Source organism: Myxocyprinus asiaticus, chromosome 3 (assembly GCF_019703515.2).
Source record: "Myxocyprinus asiaticus isolate MX2 ecotype Aquarium Trade chromosome 3, UBuf_Myxa_2, whole genome shotgun sequence".
In the NCBI taxonomy this organism is placed as follows: Eukaryota; Metazoa; Chordata; class Actinopteri; order Cypriniformes; family Catostomidae; genus Myxocyprinus; species Myxocyprinus asiaticus.
The window spans coordinates 66,737,540-66,761,637 of record NC_059346.1 but is presented as its reverse complement, the minus strand read 5'-3'; the positions used below and the strand labels follow the sequence as shown (position 1 = coordinate 66,761,637).

Genomic DNA, 24,098 nt, shown 5'->3' with positions numbered 1-24,098 from the left:
GACTTCAGGAGAAAAGACAGAGAACACAGCCCCATCACCATCAATGGAGCACCAGTGGAGAGAGTCTGCAACTTCAAGTTCCTCAGTGTCCACATCACTAAGGAACTCGCAAGGTCCGTCCACACTGAGGCCGTTGTGAAGAAGGATCACCAGCGCCTCTTCTTCCTGAGATGGCTGAGGAAGTTTGGAATGAACCACCACATCCTCACATGGTTCTACACCAGCACTGTAGAGAGCATCCTGACTGGCTGCATCACTGCCTGCTACGGCAACAGCACCGCCCTCAACCACAAAGCCTGCAAAGGGTGGCGCGAACTGCCAGACACATCGTCGGAGGTGAGCTTCCCTCCCTCCAGGACATCTATACCAGGCGGTGTGTGAAAAAAGCTCGGAGGATCATCAGAGTCTCCAGCCACTCGAGCCATGGGCTGCTCTCACTGCTACCATCAGGCAGGCGGTATCGCAGCATCAGGACGCGCACCAGCCGACTTCATGACAGCTTCTTCCCCCAAGCAATCAGACTTTTGAACTCTTGATCGCTCACGATACATATATCAGCACCGCACTTTATTAGCCTCAGACTGGACCCACATTTTATACTTCACTTAATAACAAACTGGCAACTGACTATCATCCGTCAGTTATTATATTAAATATTATTCTAATATTTTGAGGTACTGGATTTTTGATTTCCATGAGCTGTAAGCCGTAATCATCAAGATTAAAACAAAAAAAGGCTTGAAATATTTCACTTTATGTGTAATGTATCTAGAATATATGAAAGTTCTACTTTTTGAATTAAAGAAAAAAAAAACTTTTCCATGAAATTCACATTTTTTGAGATGCACCTGTATATTGTACATTGTGTTGTGTAACATGATGTGTAAAATGTGTTCTGTGTAAATCAGATGTTTATTGTAATTGTCATACTGCTATGTTGTGTTGGGCCTCATGTATTCAGATAGAAGACAAAGGCAGGCCTAACACAGTCGTAAAAACCTAACTCAAGCCCCCACATTCCAAGTCGTAAATCTTACTGATAAAAATCGCGCCAAAATCAAACAAAGGGAGTCCAAAACAGACTACAAATCCCATGAAGCCTTGCTCACTAAAGGATCAGGAGTTGAAATACCTCTGAAATGCTTTCAGGATTTGCTTCCAGCAACTTTGTTTGCAGCGTGTGGATGCAGCTTTTCGCTGCTCTCAGGTGCAACCTCGTGGCACAAGGAAGTAACGTCCGACTTGAAACTGTGGCCATACAATCTCCATCTCGCTGGACGAGTTGAGATTACTCTGTGTTCAACCAAACACTCTAACGGATCCGAAGGAGACCGCCGAGCAATTCGCATCTTCATCCGTTTGCCTACAGAAGTGAAGAGATTAAAGATTTCTCTTCCATCTTCAATCAAGTCGACATTTCTGAGTTCTCCGCCATCCCACCGAGAATCAACAGCCGTACTGCCCGCTGACAGAGCGAGGAAACGGCCTCCCGTCATCACCCGAGCCTCAAGGAACTGGATCAGAGTTAAAGGACGGAGGAAAACACATTCTACCTGTGTCCTCATGCGATTCAAGTAAGAGGTTTACATCTGGGCAGAGATAGAATATTATAGTGTGTTATTCTTGTGTTTCATGGTTTTTTGCTTGTACAGTTTACGGACCGCCATGTCCGCTCATTATTAATACTCAGGGTATCACGAATTTGTTTTGCTGTATTGTGGTCCAACCAAATTGGACTGTTGTGCAATTTCGCCATCACGGGTGAGACAGCAACTGAGTTCTTCCATTAAAGAGTCAAATAACGCGGGACTGTTTACGAGCCGTCCACCGCGTCTCTGAGCGATGAACTAACAGCTGCTTTCTCTCCCACGATCGCGAAATCGGCTTTAGGGCCGTCATCTCTCTCTCTCTCGTACTACCCACACACACACACACACACACACACCTTATGTGTTATAGGATTATTTTGATTTCCATATCTAATCATATCACTGTTTAGTTTGTAGTTGTAAGTCGGAAGTTTATTGACTGCATTGTATTAATTATTAATTGATATTACTGCATAAATAAACTTTGTTATATTACAAAGAGAAGTGTTTTGGTTTGTTTTGCATACGCCTGTGTCATGCTGACGGGATGTCAGTGATCGAATTCAAACCTTCATTCATTGTTTTTTTTTCCCGAAAATCGATATTCTTTGGATGTTAATTTTCCTAAGAAAACAATCTAATATTGAGACTGTTTTAATATCTGGTTATTAGTCCCTGATTCCAGGGTGGTGCCTCGTCAATGTTAATCCTTATTAATATTCTATTGATTTTTGATAATTGATAATTATCTTTGATGGTTGTTGAATTTGAATGATCAATAAGCTAGTGTTAATTTTAATTAATGTTTCATCGATGTTAACAATTAACGATTATCTTTGATAATTGTTGATTTAAAGGATTAAAAAAGCTAACATTGATTCTCATCAATGTTCTATTGATTTTAATAATTAGTAATTATCTTTGATAATTATTAATTATTGTTAATAACCAAACTTGCTCCTAAACATAGCACACTACATTTACTGGAGCCCCATATGAGGTTTTAATGAGTTAGATCCAATTAATTAATTTAAATATTAATTAATAACTACAGAAATAATTATTAATTATTTCTGATAGTAACACTGATCTAAACAACCAGTAAAGCCCTACAGTTGCTTGGAACCTCACCCAAGACTTTCACCCACTGTTGCACTTGTGTATATGGTTGTGACAATAAAGGGATTTGATTGATTTGATTTGTGGCACGTCAGAAAGAGCGCTCTCATTCAAGAACATGAGAAAATGGCACCTTTTAATGCAAAAACAAATTCCTCCTCCTGTGTTTGACTTGTTTTGGAATCATCCTGTGTTTGGTGTTTATCTTCCATGTTTGTTCATTTCTCAGTATCAGCCAGTTTCAGTTGGTTGGAGTGTGTCGTGGAAGATTGAAGTCTCTTTCCCTCTCAGTAAGAAAACTCTCAATGTCAGGGGTTCCAGATGACAAAAGTTAGGCTTTATTGAGCAACAAAACAAAACCTGAGATGCCAGCATCTGAAAACACACTTCAGGATCATGCATATTTTATACAGTTTCTGTTCCACCTTCTGTCTTTGAGTGATGGCCTCTTCATCCAATAAAATCATCTAGTTTCATCTTCGCCATCTCCTTTCCAGCTGGTCACCTTTGGCTCCAACTTGCCGTTTCATCTCAATGCCTTTTTTGATGACCTTGGCATTATCAGCACCAGCTATGCTCATTAAATTTTCCTTTCAGTATCCACATGCACATCTCCCTTTGGGTCATACAAAGTTTGATAGAAAGAGGCTGTAATTCTTTCTAGAGAAGCCAGTCTGCTTCAAGTGGTGTTCCTTATCCTTAAAACTCCCTACACATTCACTTGTTTCCCAAGGTCTCTCATTGTCTGTATCACATCAACTAATTTTCCCTTGACACAGAAAGGCCTTACACAGAGAGAGACTGCAAGCTAAGCTGTTTTCCATAGTTTCAAACTGCATCAGAGTAAATCAAAGTATTAAATCAATAAAAGAATGATTAAATATCTAACATATTGAATAACATTCATAATATTATGAATCACAGGGAGGGGCGCGGGGTGCGTGCGTGAGAGAGGTGCGGGCGCGAGGCTATCATATGGCGAAGAGAGTGGCTGTGTCCGAAATCGTTCACTCATTCACTGTTTCCTATATAGTGAATGTCAGTTAGTGCACTATTGCTCAGCAGTTAGTGAACGAAATGAGTGAGTGAATTCGGATGTTGACGTATACACTGAGTGTCTGAGCTCTGGGGCTGTCACAGAAACAACATCAGATATGAACTTTTAAAATACTTTGGCCTTACTTGTTATTCTTATTAAATAATATATTAATACAATAAATCTTCATTCTGTTTGTCATTTTTAATATATACTGTATGTTAATATAAAGAGTAAACAAATTTTTATCAAATGAAGAGTACATTTTAAAATGTATCTGTATGTTTTACCTCTCCATATATTGTTACAGGAGTGAAGGAAGCAGTAAACTCCCAGCTGGTACGTCTTCCCTGTGGTGGATTGTGGGCAGTTAACCGTTGTCGAGTGTACATCAGATGTACACAGTTGCCATTATGAAATCCAGGACTCCTCTGACAGATGTAAATCAAGCAGGCAGTCGTTTAGCAGACACTTTTATTCACTGCTATTTATAGTACACTCAGAACTGGGTCAATCCCCTGGAGAAACCTGAGGTTAAGTGTCTTACTCAAGAACACAATGGTGATAGCTCATGGTGTGCTCCTAGCAGAGCTTAAACTAACAACCTTATGATTACCAGCCCTGAGCTGAAACCACTACACCACAGTTTAGAACTGAAGGGGAGCTGTCTTAAAGTTGGTGAAAGTAATGCTGAATGCTGAACTGTCAACAAACAATCCACAGACAGCATCCTCACAAGTAGAAGATGGGTGATGGAAGTTGAGGAGTAGATGCAGTGGTCAGTCAGGTCAGCTGGTTTCATTGGGTATCAGCTCAGAAGTCCAGATCTCCTATAGGCCCCAATATACTTCATCCGAAATCGAAGAACGACAGGTGTGTCATCAGTTAGAACAAAATTTGGCAAAAAAGGTGTTTTTGCATTCAATTCGGTGGTTCATAACAGCTCGTCTGTGCAAAATTTTAGGAAAAAATCTTACCGGCTGCTAAACGCCTTCTTACTGCCATTTGTCCATGTCATCGGTAGGTATAACCTGAAGCTCCACCTACGTTGAGGCAGACAGCTTATTCTGTTTATGTTGTTCAGTCAATGTGAACACATCAACATGTAGCGTTATTAGTGAGCTGGTGCAGATTTACCTACATCTGTACAATCGTTCACATAGAGACATTTTCCAAGACCATGTCATGCAATTTTTTTTGTTTTGTTTAATTAGTCTACAAAGGAATCAAATCTACTTAAATACTCTCAAGTGCCCATTCACTAGTGCCATCTGCAGCGAAAGCCATTCACACATCTGCCCAAAGTAAGATATGCCTCTATCAGTAGTTGTGTCAGTGTCATCATAAATTACAATAACAGAGTGTAATCAGCAAATATTATGGCCGCATATAGCCTGTTAGCACATTAGCACCATGAATTCAGAATCTAAACAAGACAAATTAAAAATTTTCTACTGCATATTTATTACTTTAAATCATCAACGAGCGGTTAAAACAGCTTCTAAAACGGCTTCTAAAATACCTCATGTGATTTGTTGTCATAGAATGAGGCATAAAGTCATTGATAACGCATTTTAATGTCACATTAGTTTAAGTTTTACATGTAGCGTCCTCATATTTAAATGCTCCTCTAAACGTCTCCCACAGCGGTGTGGCAGGTAAAGTCAAGATGGCGCTGCAGATGGCACCTCAGTGTGGAGCTCTCCAATTCTTTTGTAGTTTTTGTTTGTTTGTCCTGTGTTTAGTAATTTTTTTTCCAATCAGTTTTATCAGTGACGAACTGCTGAACATTCGGCAGCACATACCAGACAATCTTTTTCAGGTTTTGGACATTTTAGTCGGAGGCGCAGCTGTGTTAAGTGCGCTATGAGACGCAAGCGAGGGAAGCGAGCCGGCACACTGGTCAAACTCCGACAGCACATTTTCGAACAGCACTTCTGAGTATTCATCTAGCGAATCTCCGCTCTCTTCCTAACAAAACGGACGAACTACATCTCCTCACCCGTACAAACAAGGACTTTTCAAACTCTGCTGACTTGTGCTTCACAGAAACCTGGCTGAGTGAAGCCATTCCGGACAGCGTGTTACATCTGCCGGGCTTTCAGCTGTTCAGAGCGGATCGCATCGCTGAGTTAACGGGGAAAACGATAGGCAGTGGAACATGCTTTTGCATCAGTGAAAGTTGGTGTATAGATGTAACAATGTTAAAGAAGATGTGCTGTCAGGGGGCCTGGGTAGCTCAGCAAGTAAAGACGCTGACTATCACCCCTGTAGTCGCGAGTTCAAATCCAGGGCATGCTGAGTGACTCCAGCCAGGTCTCCTAAGCAACCAAATTTGGCCCGGTTGCTAGGGAGGGTAGAGTCATGTTGGGTCAACCTCCTCGTGATTGCTATAATGTGGTTCTCGCTCTCGGTGGGGTGTGTGGTGAGTTGTGCGTGGATGCCTTGGAGAATAGCGTGAAGCCTCCACACGCGCTATGTCTCCGCTGTAACGCGCTCAACAAGCCACGTGATAAGATGCGTGGATTGACCGTCTCAGATGCGGAGGCAACTGAGATTAGTCCTCCGCCACCCAGATTGAGGTGAGTCACTACACTACCACAAAGACTTAGAGCACATTGGGAATTGGGCATTCCAAATTGGGGAGAAAAAGGGAGGGAAACATTTTTTTTTGTTTCTGGACTAAATTACACCAACTCTCTGTTCCAACGTTTATCTGGCAGTGGATCACCAGCTTTCTGACGGACAGGGAAAATTCACTTCCAGCACCTGTACAATCAGCACTGGTGCCCCCCAGGGATGTGTGCCCTCTCCACTGCTCTTCTCCATGTATACCAATGACTGCACCGCCAAGGACCCCTCTGTCAAGTTCCTGAAGTTTGCTGATGACACTACTGACATTGGCCTCATCCAAGATGACGAGTCTGTATACAGAAGGGAGGTTGAACGGCTGGCTCACTGGTGCAGTCAAAACAACCTGGAGCTGAACACGCTTAAAACAGTGGAGATGATAGTGGACTTTTGGAGGAACACCCCAACATTAACCCCGCTCACCATTCTGAACAGCACTGTGGCAGCAGTGGAGTCATTTAGGTTTCTGGGCACTACCATCTCACAGGACCTTAAGTGGGAGACCCACATTGACTCCATTTTGAAAAAGACCCAGCAGAGGTTGTCCAGTTCGGAATGCTGAGAGGATTATTGGTTGCCCCCTGCCCTCCCTTCAAGAACTATACACTTCCAGAGTGAGGAAAAGGGCTGGAAAAATCACTCTGGACCCCACTCACCCTGCCCATTACCTTTTTGAACTGTTGCCTTCTGGCCGACACTTCAGAGCTCTGAGCACCAGAACCATCAGGCACAGGAACAGTTTTTTGCCTCAGGCTATCCATCTCATGAACAGTTAAAACTGCCCCATTGAGCAATAATTATGTGCAATACACAGCTTAGAGTATTCATATTTATCCAACATATCCTGCCTCTTCTGCCATACATTCCCTTGCATCTGTATATAACAGATTTGTATTTGTACATGCGTATATACATACATATATTTTGTCTTATTGTGTATTTCTATATATACTTACACTGGCGGCCAAAAGTTTGGAATAATGTAAGATTTTGCTGTTTTGGAAGGAAATTGGTACTTTAATTCACCAAAGTGGCATTCAACTGATCACAAAGTATAGTCAGGACATTACTGATGTTAAAAACGGCACCATCACTATTTGAAAAAAGTCATTTTTGTTCAAATCTAGACAGCAGCCATCACTCCAACACCTTATCCTTGAGTAATCATGCTAAATTGTTAATTTGGTACTAGAAAATCACTTGCCATTATATCAAACACAGTTGAAAGCTATTTGGATCATTAAATGAAGCTTAACATTGTCTTTGTGTTTGTTTTTGAGTTGCCACAGTATGCAATAGACTGGCATGTCTTAGGGTCAATATTAGTTCAAAAATGGCAAAAAAGAAACCGCTTTCTCTAGAAACTCGGCAGTCAATCATTGTTTTGAGGAATAAAGGCTACACAATGCTTGAAATTGCCAAAAAGCTGAAGATTTCATACAAAGGTGTACACTACAGTCTTCAAAGACAAAGGACAACTGGCTCTAACAAGGACAGAAAGAGATGTGGAAGACCAGATGAACAACTAAACAAGAGGATAAGTACATCAGATTCTCTAGTTTGAGAAATAGCACCTCACATGTCCTCAGCTGACAGCTTCATTGAATTCTACCCGCTCAACACCAGTTTCATGTACAACAGTAAAGAGAAGACTCAGGGGTGCAGGCCTTATGGGAAGAATTGCAAAGAAAAAGCCACTTTGGTGAATAAAAGTACCAACTTCTTTCCATAAGAGCAAAATCTGTACATTATTCCAAACTTTTGGCCAGCAATTTTTTTATTATTATCTCTGTTGTATTGTTTATGCACTGTTAGCTTCTGTCACAGAGACAAATTCCTTGTATGTGTAAGCATACTTGGCAATAAAGCTCATTCTGATTCTGAATGTTCGCAAACAGTGTACTGTTGCTCAACTGTTTAGAACTTATTTTTTACCACTGAACAAATAACAAAGGAGAACTTCTCTGGAAATATATCAGGGCCTTAAAGCACAAAAGTACCGGCATGCTCCAAATCTACCTGCTGTTCACTGTTTTGAGAGACATCCTGGCATTGTGTTTGGTAAACTTCAGTGCCCTCTTGTCTGGCAGGAACGTCCACTTCAGATGCATTAGTTTATAGTTCAGTGGTTTCCAAACTTTTTGTAATGAGGGCCAGATGCTGAAAAAAATCATGAGTTGTGGGACGCATGGCTGTATTAATTCATAAAAGGGCGAGATGCTATTGGCACCTTTACATCACCTTTATATTGTAAACTTATATAGGTCATAAGAAGCTCTCTTGTCATTTCTTGTATGTTCTTGGGAACAAGACATGTAACCTCTCCACCGATGCAATATGTTTCCTTCAGTGCCTTGCCTGGACTCAAGATGGCGCCGAGTATGGCTGCTGCGTTGCGAGCTCCGACACAACATAGCAATATTTTGTTTGTTTTGTTCACAATTCTTATGTTTTTTGTCTTGGATGTTGTCTGCCTTATTGTCTACGACAGACAAACACTTTTGGACATTGGTTCAGCGATCTCACACCGAAAACCGGACTTCACATTCCTCAATGCCAACCCGTGTTTACAAACATGCAAGCGGAGCCCTTTGTCTGGGCAGCACGCCGTGGAAACGCAGGAGGAAAAGGGGAAACAGAGCCGGCGTTCTCATCAGAGTAAGACGCCGTGCAAATCGACCCCCGCTACCCACTATTCTACTGTTCAGTCTCTGGATAACAAGCTCTGCGAGCTGAAAGCGCGGATCTCTTTCCAACGAGAGACGAGAGACTGCTGCATTATCTGCCTAACAGAAACTTGGATGTCTGCGGAGATTCCAGACTCAGCCATTGAACCCGCGGGGTTCTCCGTGCACCGAGCGGACAGAGCGAAAGACCTCTCAGGTAAAAGCAGAGGTGGTGGTGTATGTTTTATGATCAACAAATCCTGGTGTGATCAGAGGAACGTACATTCTATCAAGTCTTTCTGCTCTCCTGATCTGGAATTTCTTATGCTTCTGTGTCGACCATTCTGGCTACCGAGGGAATTCACAGCGGTCATTATCACAGCTGTGTACATTCCCCCACAAGCCAACACAGACTGGGCACTCAAGGAACTGTATGGGATTATTAGTGAGCAGGAAACCGCGCACCCTGAGGCCGCGTTCATTGTGACCGGGGACTTTAATAAAGCCAGTTTAAAATCAGTCGCTCCAAAATATCACCAGCACATTAGTTTCAACACACGAGGGAACCGGGTTTTGGATCATTGCTACTCTCCGTTCCGGGATGGCTACAAATCCCTCCCCCGCCCACCATTTGGCAAATCGGACCACTCTTCCATTCTGCTTCTGCCCGCTTAAAGGCAGAAATTGAAACAGGAAGCACCCACCCTCAAAACGATCCAGTGCTGGTCGGACCAATCAGACTCTATGCTACAAGACTGTTTTGATCACACGGACTGGGAGATGTTCCAGTCCGCCTCTGATGACGACATCGAGCTTTACGCTGATAGCGTAATGTGTTTCATCAGAACGTGCGTAGAGGAAGTGATTCCGACCAGAACTGTACGAATCTATCCGAATCAGAAGCCGTGGATCAATAGCGATGTTCGCGCGGCACTTAATGTGCGGACCTCCGCTTTTAATTCCGGGAACGCGGAGGAGCATAAACAAGCCAGTTATGCCCTCCGAAAAACTATCAAAACAGCAAAACGCCAGTACAGGAGCAAGATTGAAGGACAGTTTAACACCACCAACTCTAGAAGCATGTGGCAGGGAATTAACATCATCACGGACTTTAAAGGGAATAAAAACTCCGCCATGAACATCTCTACCAGATGAGCTAAATACTTTTAATGCTCGTTTTGAGGGAAATAACACCGCCCTCGTGGAGAGAGCTCTCGCGGCTGAAGCTACAGAGGTTAGTTCACTCTCCGTCTCTGTAGCGGATGTAACCCGATCCTTCCGACGGGTGAATATCCGCAAAGCTGCGGGCCCAGACGGCATTCCGGGCCGCGTCATCAGAGCGTGCGCGAACCAGCTGGCTGGTGTTTTTACGGACATTTTCAACCTTTCCCTCTCTTTGTCTGTAGTCCCCACATGCTTTAAAACATCCACCATTGTGCCTGTACCAAAATAATCAAAAATAACTTGTTTAAATGACTGGCGTTCTGTTGCTCTGAACCCCATCATCAGCAAATGTTTTGAGAGACTAATCAGAGATTACATCTGCTCTGTGCTGCCTCTGTCACTGGACCCATTGCAGTTTGCATACCGCAACAACCGCTCCACTGATGATGCCATTGCATCTACAATACACACTGCTCTCTCCCACCTGGAAAAAAGGAACACTTATGTGAGAATGCTGTTTGTAGACTACAGCTCAGCATTCAACACCATAGTGCCCTCCAAGCTAGATGAGAAACTCCGGGCTCTGGGCTTAAACAGCTCGCTGTGCAGCTGGATCCTGGACTTCCTGTCAAGCAGACGCCAGGTGGTTAGAATAGGCAGCAACATCTCCTCATCACTGACCCTCAACACTGGAGCCCCGCAGGGCTGTGTTCTCAGCCCACTACTGTATTCCTTGTACACACATGACTGTGTGGCAACACATAGCTCCAATGCCATTATTAAGTTTGCTGATGACACGACGGTGGTAGGTCTGATCACTGACAATGATGAAACAGCCTACAGAGAGGAGGTGCAAACTCTGACACACTGGTGTCAGGAGCACAACCTCTCCCTCAACGTCAGTAAGACAAAGGAGCTTGTGGTGGACTTCAGAAGAAAAGACAGAGAACACAGTCCCATCACCATCAATGGAGCACCAGTGGAGAGAGTCAGCAGCTTCAAGTTCCTGAGTGTCCACATCACTGAGGAACTCACATGGTCCGTCCACACTGAAGTCGTTGTGAAGAAGGCTCATCAGTGCCTCTTCTTCCTGAGACGGCTGAGGAAGTTTGGAATGAACCGCCACATCCTCACACGGTTCTACACCTGCACTGTAGAGAGCATCCTGACTGGCTGTATCTCCGCCTGGTACGGCAATAGCACTGCCCACAACCGCAAAGCACTGCAAAGGGTGGTGCGAACTGCCAGACACATCATCGGAGGTGAGCTTCCCTCCCTCCAGGAAATATATACAAGGCGGTGTGTGAAAAAAGCTCGGAGGATCATCAGAGACTCCAGCCACCGGAGCCACGGGCTGTTCTCACTGCTACCATCAGGTAGGCGGTATCGCAGCATCAGGACCCGCACCAGCCGACTCCATGATAGCTTCTTCCCCCAAGCAATCAGACTTCTGAACTCTTGATCTCCCACGATCAAAATACATCAGCACTGCACTTTATTACCCTTACTCTTATATCTCACACCGGACTATTATAAATTATATTATTATATTATATTATGTTCTCTCTTAACAACTGACTATCAACCGACAGCCTGAATGTCAATACAGTACAATACTGTACATTCTATATATATATATATATATATATATATATATATATATACTTTTTTTTTATATATATTTTTATTTTTTTATTTTTATTGAATAATGTGTATCTATATAGTAAAAAAAAAACAGCATATTGTATACTGTACAGTGTATGTTATTATTTGTATATTGTTGAGTGTAATTATGTGTATAACAGATGTTTAAATTGTGTTGTGTTAATTTGATGTTATTGTAAATTGGTATATGTCTCATCACTGTCACGACTGCTATGTTGATCGGAACTGCACCCAAGAATTTCACACACCATTGCACTTGTGTATATGGCTGTGTGACAATAAAGTGATTTGATTTGATTTGATTTGTATACAGTTTTACAAGAAAATCTTTGTTGAAGGTAACCTGTGTGTGAAATCCAGTGAAATGTTGTGATTGAAATGTCCTCATGAAGTGAGCCACAGTTAAGTGACAGACTCAAAGCAGAGCTGTTGAGAATAAGCTGTGTGTGTGTTTTAGGGTTCTGGTTGGTGTGGACGCTCATCATTATGCTGAGCTGCTGCTGCGCGTACAGACACCGGCGTGTAAAGATGCGTCTGCAGCAGGAGCAGAGACAGCGTGAGATCAGTCTCATGGCGTATCAGGGTGCCTCCAGCTCCTTCATCACTCCTCCACCTCTGAACCTGCGTGAGTACTGCTGTTTTTCATCCTCTCCTACATAGAGTTTCCAGCTGCTTGACACACCTGTGACCTCCATATGTGTGATTCAGCACAGGTCTAAATTCAGCTGCAACAATATTAGTTCCTAAAGGACTATTTCATCTGACGTCTGCATGGTGCTGCTGGTGGTTGAACACTGTTGTCATTGAAAATCGTCCCATTCCAGTGTTGGGTCGATTAGAATGGTCGACTAGTCGTCCAACAACGGAATATTTGATTAGTGTGATTGACTTATTTATCTAGATTTTTTGCTTGACTATTTTTGCGCCACATGCCACTTCTCAGAGAGGGTTTTAGCATGCTGACACATGGTTTTTCCTGAGTCTAAAAATTGTCTTTGGTGGTTGAAATATAGTACTTAATTGCTGTTAATTCATGTAACAATTACTTAATTACATTTTATGTTTATATTGCATATGTGAGTTATTTTAGATCATATAAGACCTTTTGAATTTAAAATTCTATTTTTTTTGCTTTTAAGGTGCTGTGGCAAATCAAATTAAACTTAATTTATTAGCCTACTTTATTTCTATAGGGCTGTCTATAATGTTCTGATGGTAAAACATTATCATATATGTCAACGCATGGCACAATGTTGTCTTCTCTTTTCTTTATCATTGCTGTTTATAATGTCAAGTCTGTCTAGCCATTTGAGATGACTTGCTGCATAGCGCTTTAAACAAGAACGTTTTCTGTAGAATTCAAATGGGTCGCGTACATTTTGTGGTCTGTGTAGCAAAATTTAGTGAATGCTGCTCTTCATGCTCCTGCGCGAGTTGTTCCGAGATGGCTGATGTCTTCAGTTGTGCCGCACAGTTGCACATTTAAGATAAGCATATTGAATGCTTATAAAGCACCGAACACGAGATGAACATGATTACGTTTGAAACATTTTAAACATTTTAAAAACCCTTTGACAATGTGCTGTGCTTTAGTGCAGTGATTTCCAAATCGGAGTTAATTGGATTTTGTATGACTTCAAATAAAAATAATTAGGGATGGGTAAAAATTGCGATCTCCATTTGAACGATATTGATTCTGAAAATCCGAAGATTGGTCTTTTTTTAAGCAGCGAGACCCTTTCACTGCGTGTTGAGGGTAAAAGTTTGGTTTGACTCCGTATAATGTGTGTCCAAAGATGAGATCCACACAACACATTTGTCATTGAATAATGTCTCTTTTAATATCCTTTCTGTTCTTTACAGTCAGTTGTTGATTAAAAACAACAAAAATAGAAACACTTAATTCTAATCACACATAGCATGGATGTGGTAAAGAAGCCATTGACTCCACTCTCGTTAATGTGTGATGAACCAAGACACTTCTGTGAGACGCTCACTGAACTGATGCTATTCTTAAAGAGACAGTACCATTTTAACATATGTTCTCTCATATCAATGTAAATACTTGTAAATAGTACACATTACACATGCAAACAGTGAACATGTAACAATACAGTATAAATGCAATATTATACATGCAGTTGCAATACATTATATAAACATCCCTTTTCAGGACACTGTATTTTAAAGATAATTTTATAAAAATCCAAATAACTTTACAGATCTTTATTGTAAAGGGTTTAAACAATGTTTTCCATGCTTGTTCAGTGAACCATAAACAATTAATGAACATGCACCTGTGGAACGGTCGTTAAGACACTAACAGCTTACAGATGGTAGGCAATTAAGGTCACAGTTATAAAAACTTAGGACACTAAAGAGACCTTTCTACTGACTCTGAAAAACACCAAAAGAAAGATGCCGAAGGTCCCTGCTCATCTGCGTGAACGTGCCTTAGGCATGCTGCATGGAGGCATGAGGACTGCAGATGTGGCCAGGGCAATAAATTGCAATGTCCGTACTGTGAGATGCCTAAAACAGTGCTACAGGGAGACAGGAAGGACAGCTGATCGTCCTCTCAGTGGCAGACCACGGGTAACAACACCTGCACAGGATTGGTACATCCAAATATCACACCTGCGGGACAGGTACAGGATGACAACAACTGCCCGAGTTACACCAGGAACACACAATCCCTCCATCAGTGCTCAGACTGTCCACAATAGGCTGAGAGAGGCTGGACTGAGGGCTTGTAGGCCTGTTGTAAGGCGGCTCCTTACCAGACATCACCGGCAGCAACCTCGCCAATGGGCACAAACCCACCTTCACTGGACCAGACAGGACTGGCAAAAAGTGCTCCTCACTGACGAGTCACGGTTTTGTCTCACCAGGGGTGATGGTCAGACTTGCGTTTATCGTCGAAGGAATGAGTATAACACCGAGGCCTGTACTCGGGAGCAGGATCGATTTGGAGGCGGAGGGTCTGTCATGGTCTGTGGCAGTGTGTCACAGCATCATCAGACTGAGCTTGTTGTCATTGCAGGCAGTCTCAATGCTGTGTGTTACAGGGAAGACATCTTCCTCCCTCATGTAGTACCCTTTCTGTAAGCTCATCCTGACATGACCCTCCAGCATGACAGTGCCACCAGCCATACTGCTCGTTTTGTGTGTGATTTTCTGCAAGACAGGAATGTTAGTGTTCTGCCATGGCCAGCAAAGAGCCCGGATCTCAATCCCATTGAGCACGTCTGGGACCTGTTGGATCGGAGGGTGAGGGCTAGGGCCATTCCCCCCAGAAATGTCAGGGAACTTGCAAGTGCCTTGGTGGAAGTGTGGGGTAACATCTCACAGCAAGAACTGGCAAATCTGGTGCAGTCCTGGTCATCTAATGGTTAGACGGAGACCTGGAGAGGCCTTCAAGCCACAGTGTCTTGCACCCACTGTGAAATTTGGTGGAGGATCGGTGATGATCTGGGGGTGCTTCAAAAAGGCTGGAATCGGGCAGATGCGTCTTTGTGAAGGACACATGAATCAAGTCACGTACAAGGTTATCCTGGAAGAAAACTTGCTTCCTTCTGCTCTGATAATATTCCCCAACTCTGAGGATTGGTTTTTCCAGCAGGACAATGCTCCATGCCACACAGCCAGGTCAATCAAGGTGTGGATGGAGGAGCACCGGATCAAGACCCTGTCATGGCCAGCCCAATCTCCAGACCTGAACCCCATTGAAAACCTCTGGAATGTGATCAAGAGGAAGATGGATGGCCACAAGCCATCAAACAAAGACGAGCTGCTTGAATATTTGTGCCAGGAGTGGCATAAAGTCACCCAACAGCAATGTGAAAGACTGGTAGAGAGCATGCCAAGATGCATGAAAGCTGTGATTGAAAATCAGGGTTATTCCACCAAATATTGATTTCTGAACTCTTCCTAAGTCGAAACAGTATTGTGTTCTTTAAAAATTAATATGAACTTGTTTTCTTTGCATTATTGGAGGTCTGAAAACACTGCATCTTTTGTGTTATTTTGACCAGTTGTCATTTTCTGCAAATAAATGCTCTAAATGACAATATTTTTATTTAGAATTTGGGAGAAATGTTGTCAGTACTTCATAAAATAAAACAAAAATGTTCATTTTACTCGAACACATACCTATAAATAGTAAATCCAGAGAAACTGTTAATTTTACAGTGGTCTCTTAAATTTTTCCAGAGCTATGTATATATATATATATTGATGGAATACATGGATTTGTACACTTTTAAAAACTAAAATGTGACCAAAATGATGAAAAACTAATATATTATTCATAATGAACCAAGCTAGAATGTCCCCTGTATATTTACAGCATTAGTTGAACATTTCTTTTACAGTGCATCCGGAAAGTATTCACAGCGCTTCACTTTTTCCACATTTTGTTATGTTACAGCCTTATTCCAAAATGGATTAAATTCATTATTTTCCTCAATTCTACAAACAGTACCCCATAATGACAGCGTGAAAGAAGTTTGTTTGAAATCTTTGCAAATTTATAAAAAATAAAAAAAATGAAAAAAAATCACATGTACATAAGTGTTCACAGCCTTTGCTCAATACTATGTTGAAGCACCTTTGGCACCAATTACAGCCTCAAGTCTTTTTGAGTATGACGCTACAAGCTTGGCACACCTATTTTTGGGCAGTTTCTCCCATTCTTCTTTGCAGGACCTCTCAAGCTCCATCAGGTTGGATGGGGAGCGTCGGTGCACAGCCATTTTCAGATATCTCCAGAGATGTTCAATTGGGTTCAAGTCTGGGCTCTGGCTGGGCCACTCAAGGACATTCACAGAGTTGTCCCAGAGCCACTCCTTTGTTATCTTGGCTGTGTGCTTAGAGTCTGAGGTCCAGAGCACTCTGGAGCAGGTTTTCATCAAGGATGTCTCTCTACATTTCTGCATTCATCTTTCCCTCGATCCTGACTAGTCTCCCAGTTCCTGCCGCTGAAAAACATCCTCACAGCATGATGCTGCCACCACCATGCTTCACTGTAGGGATGGTATTGGCCAGGTGATGAGCGGTAACTGGTTTCCTCCAGACATGACACTTGCCATTCAGGCCACAGAGTGCAATCTTTGTTTCTCATGGTCTGAGAGTCCTTCAGGTGCCTTTTGGCAAACTCCAGGCAGGCTGTCATGTGCCTTTTACTGAGGAGTGGCTTCCGTCTGGCCACTCTACCATACATGCATGATTGGTGGAGTGCTGCAGAGATGGTTGTTCTTCTGGAAGGTTCTCCTCTCTCCACAGAGAAATGCTGGAGCTCTGTCAGAGTGACCATCGGGTTCTTGGTCACCTCCCTGACTAAGGCCCTTCTCCCCCAATCGCTCAGTTTGGCCAGGCGGCCAGCTCTAGGAAGAGTCCTAGTGGTTCCAAACTTCTTCCATTTATGGATGATGGAGGCCACTGTGCTCATTGGGACCTTCAGTGCTGCAGAAATTTTTCTGTACCCTTCCCCAGATCTGTGCCTCGATACAATCCTGTCTCGGAGGTATACAGACAATTCCTTGGACTTCAAGGCTTGGTTTGTGCTCTGACATGCACTGTTAACTGTGGGACCTTATATAGACAGGTGTGTGCCTTTCCAAATCATGTCCAATCAACTGAATTTACCACAGGTGGACTCCAATCAAGTTGTAGAAACATCTCAAGGATGATCAGTGGAAACAGGATGCACCTGAGCTCAATTTTTAGTGTCATGGCAAAGGCTGTGAATACTTATGTACATGTGATTTTTTTCATTTTTTATTTTTAATAAATTTGCAAAGATTTCAAACAAACTTCTTTCACGTTGTCATTATGGTGTTTTGTTTGTAGAATTTTGAGGAAAATAATGAATTTAATCCATTTTGGAATAAGGCTGTAACATAGCAAAATGTGGAAAAAGTGAAGCGCTGTGAATACTTTCCGGATGCACTGTATATGTAATCCAAATAGACATTTTAACTGAAATATATCCAAATTAATCAGATTTGATTTGAAATCTTAATTGAATAGATTATAGGGCTTGGGAATCAGAATAGAATCTGGAAATCTTTATCAGTATCTGGCCCTAATAGGTCAACCCAATAACTGATCAATAATTATCAATATTAATAATAATGATATAGTCTTTGTTGCACATCTTTGGTTTTGTGTGGATGGAGGAGTACTTGAGTCTTACTGATGGTGCTGTGGGGATACTCATGGCTAGAAAGGATGGGAAACACTGCTTTAGTGTGCTAACAGTCAACAAGCTAAAACCTTTTCTGAGAAGTTATGTCTCTAAATTCATCTTTAAAGCACTAAAGCCACTACAGCCATCAAAGCAGCTCTTGTGAAACTGGTTTACCGTCTTCTATACATTTCATTTGATTGATTTTTGATCATATCTTAGAAACCTTTAGATTCATAAAAGGGTTTAATAGTGGAATTCCTGGTGAAGAACTACACTTCCCATAATCCTAAAAAAGAAGATCCACCAATCAGATAATCACGTCAAAAGAGCTCTGCAGCTCCGCCCACTCCCATGATGCACTATGAATAACACAATCGAGTCGCTCTCGTTACACTCTCAAAATACTTATATATTTGAATATTTTACAATAAACTTAAAATATACTGTTTCTATACTTATAATCAGCAACACTAATCAGTAGTTTCATATTTTCCCATTGTTTTTAATTTCACAATGCTTCATGGGATTGTAGTTCATTCAAAGTTTATTAAAGACGTTAAGTACATAGTCTTGTATCTTTGTCTTTATGTCTGATTTTCATATACATTTGGAAAAAGTGGTCAGACAGTGTTATGCTCTATAGCAGTTTCATAAATTTGGTGGGATGATAAGTCTTTCAGTACAATCTATCTGACATGTTGCTCAGATTGTTGTTATGCCAACGTTTGACTGGTGTGATGTCACGTCAGCTGTAAAAGAGCGCAGCAGCTGGACCGTCTCTGTGTTCTGATCCATCTTTTTGATCACTTGCAGGGTTCTGGAGCGACTGCAAGCTGCCCGACTATGAGGAGGTCGTAGGTCACCCCCCGACCCCGCCTCCACCCTACTCAGAGATGCCCCCAGATGCCCTGCTCCCCAGTGGGCAATCAGAGGAAGCAGTGGTACTCGAGTCCCCCGTGGAGGAGATGGCCCGTGATTGGTCTGATCAGGATGTGGTGGCCACCGTGGAGGAGTCAGAGGAACTGAACACACGGCGCCGACACGTGACTGGTGACTCGGGCATTGAGGTGTGCATGTGCCAACTGGACGTAGATGAGGAGGAGGGTCGAGTGTGCCAGGGATCAGGTGATGTGTGCTGCTCCGGGCGACAGACCCTTGTGGATAAAGAACTGTTGCCTGAGGACGCCAGTGCTGCCGACTGACTCGTCTGATTCCTGCAATAAAACCTGCGAATAATGGAGCACAAACCTCGTGAACACAAAGAAGGGCAAACTTGATTTTTGATATTGATCAACAGCTTGAGCTCATATTTCTGCTTTTTGTTTCTGTGGTGTTTTTCTGCCACACACACAAACACACACACACACTGATAGAATGATCTAGAGACGAGTTTTTGTTTGTCACACAGCTGCACCATGACATCATCATCAGAGTGACGGTCACATGTGCAGCTTTTCCCAGAGGAACGACACGCGCACACATTTCAGCAGGGTGTTAAAGATGACATCAACAGCAGTTTAGAGGTGATAATGGGGCGTGTATTTTTATGTACTCAACGTGACCTGTGTAATGTGAGAATCTATAAAATCCCCATGAGTCTCTGCTTTGATAAACACGCATGATCATTTCATCACTATCATTAAAGGAATAGTGCGCACAAAAATGGTCATTCTCCCATCATTTACTCACCTTTACGATGTCTCACTCATATGACTTTCTTCTGCAGAACACAAAGATATTTTGTTGGAGAAATGAGGTGTTTTTGTTCATACAATGTCAATGGAGCTCCAAAAAGCGCATGAAGGCATCATAAAGGTAATCCAGTGGTTTAATCCATGTCTTCTGATGAGATACGATCAGTTTTGGGTGAGAAACTAACCAAAATGTAACTACTTTTTTACTATAAATCTTGACATCCGCAGTCTCCTTGATGAAATCATGATTTGAAGCTTGATTGCACTTCCTCGTGCTTGACGCATATGCAGAGCACTGTAAACACTTCAGAAGATATGGATTAAACCACTGGATTACTTTTATGATGCCTTGAAAGACCCCATTGACTTGCATTGTATGAACAAAAACACCTCATACTTCCAGAAAGTCATACGAGTTTGAGACGTTAGAAAGTTGAGTAATTGATGAGAAAATTTTCATCTTTTGGGTGAACTATTCCTATAAGTGTCTCTCAGCTCTTGACACGCTGCTGCAGTTGTACAGCTGATTTGAAAGATTTTTGTGGCCTTGTGTTTTACACCGCTCATGTGAACTGACGTGTGTGTAAGCAGGTGTCCTGTGAAACGTGTGACACTTTTTGTTTCAGGAGCAGAGACGCTTTGAGTTTCATGGAGATGAGCGTCTCAGTGTCACATCGGTCTAATACTTCTCTTCTAGATAAAACACTGATTGGTGGCATGTTTAAATAAATGTTAAAGCTGCAAGTGTGGGAATATTTGCCTTCTGGAGATTTCCAGATGGGCTCGTTCAATACCAGATGATCACAGGATGCTTTGCATGAAAACAAATGTACTTTATGTGTTTGTCAAATGAAAGAACAAAAATGATTGTTTTCTGCCCTTCCCTGTACACTGAGTCTGGTGTGTGTCCTACAGGTTTACATTGTAGATTTGTGGAGTTTGTGTAGTGATTCTCACAAAACCTGCCAAGAAACTGTCCTGGTCATATTTAACCCCAAAACAGCTTAAAAAAAATATGCCATTGTATTTTTCATGAAGAAAAAAAAAAAAAGCCTATGTTTAGGATCATTGACCCCACAATTCTCATTACTTCAACACAGTCATTACAGTAAAAAGTTTACACTACAAATTTTTTATTTTTTTATCAGTGAAAATGAAAAGCAGTAACAAGAGAGTGCTATTATAATATTTAAATACATTTTAAATTAAGGAGAACTGGGGGGTAAAATGTGCAAAACTGTCACACTGAAAAAATCTTAATGGCCTTAAAATAGGTCTCATTTTCTATAACCAAACCTAATTAGTTTCTTCTGTTTTTGGAGTAAAATAGGACCAGGTTTTGTGAGAATCACCCATTTGATGTTCAGTTCATAGCTGCATGATGTTTGTTTAGCAGCGTATGAACATTCATTTTATTTCATGTTTGAAGTTGAAGTTCAGACAGCAGACTGACATTAACACATTTTCCTGCATTAAAGGGCTACAGACACACTCGCACACAGAGAGGATGTTTAATGGTGTTTCTGGCACAGCGCCGTTTCACACGTGTCATTATTTCAGCATCATTCTGAATGTCTCGTGTGTCCATTATGCGTGTTTTCAGGGTGCCTTTGAACACGTGTTTATTTCCTGTGTGTTGCACTGAATTGTGTTGAGCACTTTCAGCACGTCTCTACAGATTACTCGCTGTTGTACTCCTGGAATTTCTTCGACCCGTCCACAATTGACACATAGTTTACAGATTCTGTGCCTTTCCCAGTGAAAAACTACACGAACTAAAAAAACAACAACTGATGTGCACCACAGTAATGCTCTGCTTGAGTTTATTGTGGTGTTCAGTACAGCAATACTGATCTCAATATCTTGTTTCATGTATGCTCATCTCATTTTTGTGGAAATCAAGCAAACCGTTTATTGCCACTATAGACATTTATTTCTTCAGTTTATACTCATTAATCTCATTTTTTTAAGCTGACGGCAGGTCAGTTAAAGCTACGATGATTTGTTTCATGTTTGTTATTTTCATTACTAACTGAATAATTCATCTTTCTTATTACTCACTCATAAACGCCTCAGTATGTGTCTCGGAATATCCAATAAACGACCAATTGTAAAATGCGAGGCATTCTGGATTTGTAAACCCAGTAATTGGACATGGAGATGTTTTGTTTTATTACGCTGTTTATGATGCAGGTTCTCTGATATATGAAGACATTGAGCTTCTCAAATGTGTTTAATAAATCATATTTAATGTCACAGTTTAAACCTGCATCACATACAGCAGACTTCTGTAAACCAAGTCAACCTGTTTTTACTCCATGATCTTGTATAATCATCAGTGCTCTGCTAAACTGTATTTAATTTACTCTGCCAGCCGCTTTATTTCAATGAGATTTTTCCTCCTAGCAGATAGTGATGATGTGCTTGATTGATTTAAGTGTGTGGGGATTTTTGCCAAACAGAAACGGAAGTGAGACCGTTTGATATGTTTTATTTCCTGTGATGTAGAAGGGAAGATGCAAGCACTGAGATTCAACATTTTTATTTTTGTAATAAAAAATAAACCAGCTTTGACACTCAAATGTCTGAATTCTGGAGTTTACACTCAATCTTTATTTCATCAAATATCTCAGTAAAGAGACAAAAGTTTAAAATGACAACAGAAAAGACAAACGTCATTCAATAACTGTCCAATAACTGAAAGGATAGTATTTGGGGTAAAAAGCCCCCCATAAAAAGAACAGATTTGTTCTGAAGAATGTTCAAAGTGGACTCCCATTGATTCATCCAGTCCCAATGGAGAGTCATTTGTTTATAGAATATTTATGATGTTATAAAATGCAAAATGTGTTTGAAATTAACAGGAAATCGTGCACCCTTTTCTGAAGTAGTAATTTTGAGTAAGTATTATCTTTATTTCTCACTCCAGAAAGCATCTTGCTGTCTCAACATTATTTGCATTAGTTGACTAATTTTGCCCTATATGTCTATATTTACACGATATCACTATAACCCCCTTTGGGGCCTTTTACCCCAAGTGTGAGGTAAAATGCTCACTCACCACCTTTTTTTTTTTTTAAAAGAAGGATTTTCATCAAAACAACCTGCCGTTATTATTTTCTTTTCACACATCAGTATTATATGAAATGTATTTTTTCCATCTTGCACTTTTGACAAGAAAAAAGCAAAGGTGTGCTTTTAGCTGCATTGTACCCTACCTGCCGTGTATATCAGTGCTCAGCATACTATTAGACTGTTAAAATATTAAGGACACCAATTTTCAATGAAACATTATTTGGTTATGTGGGTCATTCCTAAAATTCGGTGCCTTTTCGACTTTAAACATATAACACCTATAAAAGTATGTTTCAGTTTTCAAAAGTTTTAATCATGAAAGGGACGTGTGGGAGATTTTATAAATCATACAGGTCAAGCTTAATGACTAATGAAATTCAGATGTCCATCTGATTAAATGGGCAGGGTCAGCGTGGACAATAACAGAGTGGACATTCGTTGTGTAAAATGAGCCACTGCATGGTGTGTGAATGACATCCAGCAAACATATTTGTAAACTTATGTTGATGATTTCTGTTAACGTAAATATATTGAAATATAAATATTACATTAATTACATTATAACTTTCCATAACATGGTAGACATGTCATACATGACCAGGAAAACATAAAACAGATTAGTTATACACTTTACATAACTCATTAACAATATTTCGCTGAATGGCTGATGTTACCTGCAGTTTATAATGTCATTTCATATATCTTTAATTAAAGGTCATAGTATAATGGGGTGGAGGAGTCAAAGGACACATTTAACACAAATTAATAGATGTTAGTGAGGGAATATAATACTAAACACTTTAATGTATGATGAAATATTATGAGATCTGATGATTTAGCACACATTTCTGTCAAAGAAGTTCAATAAGCAGCTTTGGGGACATGAGGAAATGACACTAATGCAATAAATTTAAATGATTTCAGTTATCTAAAATGTTACCTTTAGGTCCACAGTAACATTATAAATTGTCTTTATTTCTTTAACAAGATTATTAAAATCGTAATCGGATGCAAAAACATTATGAATACGACAACTTGTACAGTGGATTTAAATTGTAGTAGTGACTCAAGTAGCAACATTTTTATAAAAGCAATAGATCTTATTCACAGTATGTCGGGACTGGATCAGTCACTTCGTGAGCATGTGTCATTTTGTTTTTCCTCTCCACATGCATTTGTCAAGTCAGTTTTATTTGTATAGCGCTTTTCACAACACACATTGTTTCAAAGCAGCTTTACAGAATATTATGCTTCAACAGAAAAAGCTGT

The 24,098-nt window shown here is 41.1% G+C and overlaps 1 protein-coding gene across 2 annotated transcripts in view; it reads left to right on the top strand.

The window, feature by feature from the left end:
* The window catches only part of LOC127422872 (WW domain-binding protein 1-like), a 28,894-nt gene extending 8,060 nt beyond the window's left edge, over positions 1–20,834 (top strand). For both annotated transcript variants that reach the window (XM_051666682.1, XM_051666687.1), the window contains exons 3-4: positions 12,328–12,495; positions 18,874–20,834. In XM_051666682.1, the coding sequence (XP_051522642.1) occupies positions 12,328–12,495; positions 18,874–19,262 (557 nt within the window). In that variant the 3' untranslated portion in view covers positions 19,263–20,834. The remainder of the gene's footprint in view (positions 1–12,327; positions 12,496–18,873) is intronic.
* Positions 20,835–24,098: the final 3,264 nt, after the last annotated feature.